Genomic DNA, 9,411 nt, shown 5'->3' on the forward strand with positions numbered 1-9,411 from the left:
AACCAAACTGGCCATATGGATACAGAGATAAGAAAGATATGTTCTATTTTCTAAGACAGCCTCTAGATATATTTTATAACACAAACTCACATAGCAGAGATAACAGCAATGTGCCGTAGGAACAGACTAGAGTAAAACCAAGAGGCAATGTTTGCATTGAGTGTCTCAGAGGACAGATGGGAATTTGTCCTGTGGATGGACAATGAAGACATTCTAGAAAAGTGGACTATATGGCTAATAACTTCAGGTTCTGCTAGGAGGTAATCATATAATCAGAATAAAACAATTTAGTGGATGAAAAAACCATATCACTTCAGTTCTCACTGTGGAGCATTTAATTGTGCCGCCGATACCCATGGAATACTTACTTTAAGTATGCGCTTAGCATGTCGGGGCCATTTGTGATTAACAAACATTCCACAGCCAACAGGAATAACGAGAGCAATCAAAGAAATACCTAAAGGTGACAGAAGAGCAATTTGATAAACAGAACATAACACAGAAAGAGAAAGACAAAAGAGTGAGCAGGCTGAAAAAGGCTTAGGTAGTATTTCATCTCCCTTCTCGAATGTACAAAACAGAATATGGAATTAAACACACATATACACTCACTCTACTTCTGTACCCGCTCCACTAAATCATTTAATATTACTGGTTGAAAATTGTTATTATTGATGATATAAATCCTTTCCCTAAATCCTGGGTTAATTTTTCAGAGTTTCTTATACTACCAATATATTTTGGTTTCCATTTTTCAGAATCTTGGCTTATTTGGTTTTTGGATCTTTATACCCCTAAGAAAAATACCTTGCCCACGTTTGTGTGTGTGTGTGTGTTACTGTGGTGTACATAGATGATATTTTACATCTGTATGTTACTTCATGGAAGTAGAAATAAAAGAAATATTTCAAAATATTTTAAAATAAAAGAAATAAAAGAACACTTTCAAAATGAGCTCAAGATGTCAAGGCATTCTGATGGCTCATGACTTCCGGTTAAAACTAGCATTGGTTATTGAAATCTACAGTGGAGAGGAGAGAGAATAGGTTGAAAAAGGGGCTTTAAATTTTCCATGAGATAACATATTGGCGACCTGTCATGTAATTATAATTCTTTGTAGCAACATGCTCACCCAGCCAGATAAGAGAGTCATACTTCAATTTCACCATGTTTAATTTACTGCTGCTCCTATGACATATGGTTTGTTTCCACATACTGTTTAACACTTATTTGTCCAATAACCGCTTTTATATAGTATAACACCAACAACTTCTAACTTTTCATGGGTTTTCTTTTTCAAATATCCTTTTAAAGCAGTGAGAAAGTGGAATTGAATAATGAAATTCCAAGAGTGGATGTTGCTTAGTGTTGGGGTAGATTCAACAGGGATAGAAAAGAGAGTCTGGATTCCAAGGCTGTTGATATTAATTTAAAATGAATATAGTGATGATGAAAACATATCTTTGTAGCCTTCTAGGCCTCCTGGCAATATAACGGCCAGCAATTATTTTTGTCCGGAAGTTACTCAGCAGAATTAAGTAATAACTAAGGGTACTAAGAGTAAGGGAGGGACCAAAAAAAAAAAAAAAAAAAGATAGGAGGGAATAAGGAGGAAATAATAGAACAAAGGATATGGAAAAGAGAGGTTGGCAGATGTATTGGTAAGATCCCCTAGAAAAATCCTTTCTGGGTTTCCTTGCATCTGCTACTTTGGGAGAAGACTTCCTCGCTTGGGTCTCTAGTTGGTTTGCTAAGTTTTGTGAAGTTTGTAGGCTTTAAATTACAACCATCTTGATATAAATTTGTGCTGTGGTAGCTTAAATCTAGGTGCAAATACCGTGCTTAGGATGTAAATGTGGTTAGGTTTTGGGTGTAGTTTTAATGTGTCTGGTCTGCTTGGTCCCTCTTGCAAAGAGTCCTTATCTCTTTGGGGCAGCCCAAGGCAACAGGATAAACTTGCAAGCAGGATCACCTGTTGTGATCCAGGGCAGAATTGCTTCTCCTCTCCTGACCAGAGGAGGGCAGATGGAATTTTTCAGGGACTTGAAGTTGCCTGGAAAAGGCACTCTGCTTTCCTTCCACCCAGGTGTGTGGCTCCTGCCTGGAGGGGTGGAGGCTGTAACTCTTTACTCTCCAGTGGGCCAGGGATCTTGCTCCTTTCTTTCTCCAGACTCCGTTTGTTTTACTTATTCCTAATATGCCTGTGCTTTCTCTGTAAAATGCCTGTCTTTGTAAGATGAAAAAGCAACTGCTCACAGTTATCCATTGAAACCATAACTTGGTCTTTAATCAAGTTTACACAGTAGATATCAGAGGAAAGAAAGGTAGAAAGAAAAATGAGAATGGAAGAGAGTGGTGAATGCATTCAGGTGGTGGGGCTGGAACCTTTATTCACAAACCATGGGAACTGTGATAATCACTGACCCCCCTCCCCACCACCGAGCTTTGGTATCCTCATGCATAAAACGGGTAGAATTATGTCTGCCTCACAGTGCTATTGTGACAATTAAATGACGAAACGGATATAAAGTTCTTGGCATGAGCCACTCACAAATATTGGGTAGAGAGGAGTAAGTACGACAATTTGCTACAGTGCTTTTCTAGTGGTACCGGTTGTGCAGCCTGCCTCCTCCCCATCCAGATGTCAGCATCTGAGGGGGCTCAGCAGGTGTTTACAGAATCCCTGAAGCACCGCGTGGAAGCTGAACTAAGCACAGTGCCTGCCCACAGAGCAGGGTGGAAAGCAGACTGGTGGGTTATTTCCAGCTCCCCAGTGATCTTGGGCAAATCAAACAATTACCCTGAGCCTCAATTTCCTCATTTATAAAGTGACGATAACATCTTGTGAAGCAGTCAGCTCATTTGTTTTCTATATTAAAGGACTAAAAAAAACCAGTAGCAAAAAACATTAAGTTGGAGAATAGGCCTGGGCAAGCATTATGCTGAACAAGCACAGTTAATATCTTTATTTTTCAAACCGCTCTTCCTTTTTGTTCCTTTTTTTCTTTTCTCTTTTCCTCTTTTTCTTTGCTTTTTACTCTTGACCTCTTTTTATGATGACCTTTCCCTCAACTGAGGTGCTAATCGATTTCTGATTTTCTCCTCCTTTCTTTCAAAATTTATTCACATTAAACGGTATAGCATAAGTCATTCATTCACACTCTAGTTAGAATTATTCAAAAAATTCTTACGGGGCATTTTCCAGAAGGGAATGAATATCAAAAGAAGAATATTTTAAGGCTTAAATTATTTTCTTGTACAAATGAGTAATGTGGAATCAAAACTCCTCACTTAGCAGGCAGGTTCTTTGAGAGGCCTACAATGTTTTCACCATTCAATCAAATTGCATTTTTTGACTCTAAGGAAGGTGTCCATCGAGGGAGCAGCCAGAGAGTTAAATGTGAGGCATAGGCAGGTGGTCATGGAAGGTCACTCTAAAATCTGTTTTCAGGGGATTATATCTGATATGAAGCCGTTCCCCAGGGGTCTGTAGAAGGATCTTGTACCAAAAAAAACTCATACTGCATAGGTTGTGTCAAGGAGGACCACTTTTTTTTTTTTTGGTCTAATGGTCATGGTAAGAGTAGGGGATGGAGAAGAGAGAAGAGACTATCTGAAAAGGTTGCAATATAGATCATCCCCAATCAGTGTACACAAGGCCTGTTCTAACTCAGTTGTATATACCCTCAATCACATTTAATTACAAAACCAAACTTTCTTAGAAATGAAAGAAATTTTAGTTCAGCCTCCCCTCAACAGGAATCCCTTTTACAAACATCCTGATGAGTCACCATTGGGCCTTTGCCTATATTCAGTGGGAAACTTACACCTTTTTGAGGCAAATCATTAGGATTTATTTCCAAGGTGAATGGAAAAAAAATACCATTTAGCATGTAATATACCTGTTGATTGGTACTGATGGACTATGTCAACTACATCTCATCTGTTATGATAGTTCTGTGGGAAATGCCTACTTTCAGTAAGCCAGGAACTATCTTGTTCTTCTCTTAACCCTCATCTGGATGTTACACCAATAACTTAATCTCCCACCACCATTTGTTTTCCCAGAAACAGAAAAGAAGCTCCTTTGGGATGAGGTGAACATCCAGGAGTTGAAATGAGTAGGGGAGACAGAGTCATAACCAGCAAATTTGACGTCTGGGGCACGAAATACACACTGTGCCATTAAGTCAACTTCTGGATCAAGAGGTGGTTCACAGCTGAGTGTTACGAACAATGTTCCATCTGGTAGTTTTTTGCTGTGACACTCATGGTCACCTACCAGGGGCTCTGTTTGAAATTATCATATGAACATACACACACGTAAACCTCCTCAGTCCAGACTGCTGACGGGGGAACCTCCTCTCCCTGGTGCTTTGAGTTGAAGGAAAAGGAGATTCTCCCTTAGGATCAAGGCTTGGGAATTTACATCCTGCCAATGCTCATCCAAGTGCAGGGGGGACTTTACAATGAAATTCTAACTGGGCAAAAACTGCCACTAGCGTAGGAGGCAAATCATGGCTGGATGTGAGCCTGGTCTGAGAACATAGCGGGAGATAAGCAGAGAGTTTGAGGGTAACATTAAACACTCTTGCAGAGGACCGACTTACCTATGCTATCATAGGGAATTACTATGGTCCCAGAGTCGACCCACATTTTGGTATAGATGAAGAGGCACGCCGGCATCATTCCCAGGGCGAGCAGGGTGGAACATGTGGTCATGCTGATGCTGAAAGGAAACAGGCAGGTTGACATGTCCACCCGTGTTTTCTAGGGGAGAAGATGTTTTATCTTCAATTCATGATTAGGAAATCCTGCAAGAGCCTGTCTCAAGCAGGAGCATCATCCAGCATGAGGGATGGAAATACACGTGTGCCCAAGTTTGAGCAGGGACTGGCCTTGGGCAAAAGGGGCCACATTTGGTGTCTCTTTACTTTGCCTTACTCCATCTTTTCTTCCCCACCTGTGCTCGAGGGTGAGAGAAGGTATTTAATGATGATTTAAACTCATTATTAAACAAGATACAAGGTGCCTGGATGTGCCACTCTTCAAACATCCAGTCAGAGAATAGCAAACACTCATACTAGCCAAGACTGCAGGGGGCCTTATGCGTCTGACCATCTGGTATGAGACGGGCCTCCCGGGCCCCAGGGATACAGTGCATGTCTGAGGGAGGAGGCCTCAGTGTGTTTCCATAAAGCAGATAAATTACAGTGGAAAAACAAGCACCACATGTACTCACCATCAAATTGGTATTAACTGATCAATACATAAGTGCACATATAAAAATAACATCTATTGGATGTCGGGCATGGGGGAGGGGAAGAGGGAGGGGGAGAGGGAGAGGTGAGGAGGGGATGGGTATATGCATACACAAAGAGTGCAATACGCACAATCTGAGCGATGGACACACTTGAAACTTGGACTTGGCGGGGAGGGAGGGCAAGGGCAACATACGTAACCTAAACATCTGTACGCCCATAATATGCTGAAATAAAAAAAAAAAAAATTACTGCACAAGTGGCCATAGCTTGAGAAAAGAAGAGTGAACTGACTTAATAAACCAAAGAAAGCATGGAGGCAGGCAGTGCAGGCCCAAGTCCTGAGGACTGAGTAAACCGCTGACAATTTATTTATACCAAATGTGTGTTCACAAGAAACAGGATCTGGTATCCGTCCTGCTGAGAGCATTTGTATTTTAGTAAGTGTGACTGGCTGAGTAAGTGGATTTTGGCTTTCAACATGGAGGAATTAATACCAAATGATGCCCTTCCAGTACCATGACGGCGAATGGAAGAGACATTTTTGGGTAGTGAGTCTTCCTGGTCCCCCTAAACGTGTCTTGTGTCATGGAGGCATGTTCTTTGCCCTTAAAGCCACATTCTGTCTGGGTTGGAAGCAACAGCCATAAGTTTGTATATTTTGTGTTGCAACAAATAGAATCAGGAAACTTAGAGCAATTTTTCTGAAGGCTCTTTCCCCAATAGCTATAGCACTGATTCTATCAGAGTAGCAATTTCTTAAGGGTATTATGTGTGTCCTTGAAGGAAAATGTTAAATATTTGTACCATGTGTCCCCCCAGACAACAACAAAACAACTACCTTATGCTAAGGAAAGTAGCTAGAGGTGAGAAATTTCCTTTCAATGCATGTAGACAAATTGCACAGATTTGGCATAATAAAGGGTGGGGCAAAGTCTATCTATCAGGGGGCTTAACTTCTCTAATAATTTTTTTTTAACCAGAAATGACCTGACTTAAAATGGATTTAAAGAATTTAGATAAAATTACTTGTTTTAGTAGAGCAAAATATTATAAAAATAACCAATGCTAGAGATGCATTTAAAATACTAAGAAGTTCAATCTATTCTGGTCATAGGTTAACTTAATTTAGATACAAACTAAGATGCTAAGAAAGAGTCCTACATCAGAAAAATAAGTTAATTTGTTATTAATAGCACTGTGTCCTACTTATAACTAAAGTACTAGAGTTTGAAGGTGATTTTTTCCTCTCTTTTTCTTCCTCCCCTCCTTCACTGTTCTCTTTTTCTATCTTTTATTTTTTCAAATATATTAGAATGGATTTAAAGTTGTCCCCATAATAAAACCACTTTTATTCCTGTGAATCCAATATGTTTTCTAGAATATGACAGGGGTATGGGGGTGTGGGGAGAAATCATTACCTGTATCACAGTGAAGAGAAGGATGATAATTTTTTGTTTTGTTTTGTTTTGTTTTAAACTGTAAGAAAAATTTTTAGAAGGAAATCTGCTTCCCTCCTTGTTTTTCTTTCAAATTTCTGAAATTCCAAATTCTGAATTATTGCTAAGGCAATTCGTGAGGCTATATCATGCTTCTGAGTTTGGTGAGAACAGTTTCCTAAAAACCATGAGGCAGGACAACAGGAGTTGGAGAAGGAAAAGGCTTGGATTTAGTGGACAATCCTGACGACGAGGGACAAGAGGATGGGGGCCGGAAGCCAATGCTATTTGAACTAATATGAGAACAAAGTCAAACCCGTCAAAATGAGCGTAAAAAAACTCACAGATAAGGAATTTGAAGGGACAATATAGGCGAATAACTTAGCAAAAAAAATTATTTTACATAGAAAATTTGAAGTTTTATAAAAGGCATAAATGTCAAAAATAAAATAAAAATATTACCATGAATGTATGTTGGAGTAAGAGAAAATACTAATGTGTAAGAAAATAAAAACATCTCTTGGCTTTAGTTCCTGGCTTTAGCTCTATTAACTGCCAGGAAGAATTTTTTGTGTGAGTGTGTGGACATAAAAGAGAGAGTAAACGAAAATTTGGTGAATGGTGAGGAATTCAGTGAAATCAGTGATAATGAAACACATTAAGATTGCAATCATATTAGAAGTGAAACACCAAGTTTGAAGGATCAAAAGATGTACATATAGGTGGTGCTGGAAACTGGAGAAGTGATAAGTGACAGAAACCATGTAGAGCAGTGTCTGAGCTGGGACAGGGGTGGCGGATAGGTCTGGGTTCCAGTTCTGACTCTGACATGCACTGACTCAACCACCTGGGCCAAAGTTATGAACCTAAATTTTATCATCTATCAAATGCAGAAAATAATAGTACTGACTTAAGAGGATTTTTTGGAGGGTGAAATACATCAATGCATTTTGAGTAGTTAGCATTGTGCATGGTACGTTATAGTATTTAATAAATATTATAGAGTAAAATGAAAATAAATGCCACATGAGAGACACAAAGTATGGTTACTCTGAGGCAGAATAAAGGAAAAATCAAGTGGCATTGGTTTAGTTCTCCCAGCGTAGAAAGGAGCTGGACATTCATGTGGTTGGCAGAGGAGGGATTGCTTTGAATTTGGGATAAGACAGAAAGCCAGGGATCTTCAATAGCTAAAGTGTCAGTGAACACTGAACTGGAAGCTGAAAAATGTAACAATATTTCACCAAAGAACAAAGGATGTGGCAGGAAAATATATAATAAAGAAGATCTAGAAAATAATAAAAAGGAATATAGAAAGTAAGGCAATTGGGGGAAACCGAGGGAAGAATGCATAAGAATGGATTTCCCAAAGAAGAAATCAGAGAAAATAAGAGGGAAACGTCCTTGCATGGCGTGGCCGCGGCCATCCATTGCTGAAAATGAAGAGACAAGAGCTTTGCCTGTATCTGGGGACAGAGCAGACACAAAGGAGGTGAGAGTTTTCTGTGTCCTCTGAACCATGGGCCTTGGCCATCAGCAGATTCACCTGGAAGGTCACCTTCGTTTCTCCCTCACACTTTTCCTGCATATAATGCCCATGGCTCAGCCATAACTTAGGCGAAAATATCTGTGCACTGATCGGATTCACAAACAACTTTCCAGGCTGCGGGTGGTCAGAGAAGGAACTGAAATATCACTTGCTGTACTTCGCTGAGCAAGGATAACTGTCTGTAACTTTTTTTTAAGTTTCTAGAGATTGCAAAATGCCATGGCTTTCCAGGTTCAGAAGAGATAATAGGGTGACTTGGAAATGTTTTGGTTTCTTCTCCCAAGAACAACATCCAGGAAAGGTAAAGCCAGGTGGAATAGTTTTGCTGGCACTGTGTGGTATGAGCTCAGGCAGTGAAGGCACCTGTTAATATAAGCAATTATGTCTTGACTGCCGCTGCTGGCATTCAAGTGAGGATGGAGAAGATAAAGTTCCAAGAGTGCAGAACTGGAAATATAAACGTTAGATAGGATTGTGTCTAAGAAAACCATCATGACACTTTAGTTTTCAAATACTCCAGAGAAATAAAAAGTTTTGGAAAACTGTTACCCAAATAACTGAAGTTTTACTCAATTTGTTTTAAAGAAATATTTGGACACTTTTTTCCCCCTAACAGACACAATTCATAATGTCCCTGTCTTACACAGCAGTGTAATTTAACCTCTTCTTAATTATTAAGGCCCATTGTGATAAACATCATTGTTCACTGTGCTAAAATACAGTGATGCCTTCTTGTATTCGCAGGGCTGTACATCCCTAGAATAAGTGAGGCAGGACTGCTGTGTTTCGTCAGTTGTCTTTGCTTCGTAGGCATTTTGGTCTTTTCTCTTGCTCCTGGTGGGACTCAGGCTTGCCTTCCTAACACCCTGCTTCCTTCCCCACTTCTCATCATTTGTGCGTTGGGAAATAGCACAACAGAGTTTATTCATAGAATGAGGAAAGTTAAGTAGGTTCTGAGTAAGGAGCATTTACGAGATTACATGGAATTTATTTTGGGTATACAGTTTTTTACTGGGTTTTGAGTTCTGGATACATGAGGGTGACGTGTGCCCATTGTAGAGCGTATTCTCACTTGTTGAAGGACTGACTCATCTACATTGATTCAGCTGGAGGCTTTCTACCAAGGTTTCATATTCTACTTTTGGTTCTTATTTCTTATTTT

General features: G+C 39.7%; 1 protein-coding gene across 1 annotated transcript in view; it reads right to left on the reverse strand.

Moving 5' to 3' along the window:
* SLC10A2 (solute carrier family 10 (sodium/bile acid cotransporter), member 2) overlaps nucleotides 1-9,411 on the reverse strand; it is a 17,053-nt gene that overhangs the window by 5,330 nt on the left and 2,312 nt on the right. Inside the window, exons 2-3 of the mRNA XM_012644443.1 lie at nucleotides 4,611-4,729; nucleotides 369-457 (exon numbers count right to left, since the gene is read on the reverse strand). Coding sequence (XP_012499897.1) covers nucleotides 369-457; nucleotides 4,611-4,729 — 208 coding nt within the window. The remainder of the gene's footprint in view (nucleotides 1-368; nucleotides 458-4,610; nucleotides 4,730-9,411) is intronic.

Source organism: Propithecus coquereli, unplaced genomic scaffold (assembly GCF_000956105.1).
Source record: "Propithecus coquereli isolate 6110/MARCELLA unplaced genomic scaffold, Pcoq_1.0 Scaffold212, whole genome shotgun sequence".
Taxonomy (NCBI): domain Eukaryota; kingdom Metazoa; phylum Chordata; class Mammalia; order Primates; family Indriidae; genus Propithecus; species Propithecus coquereli.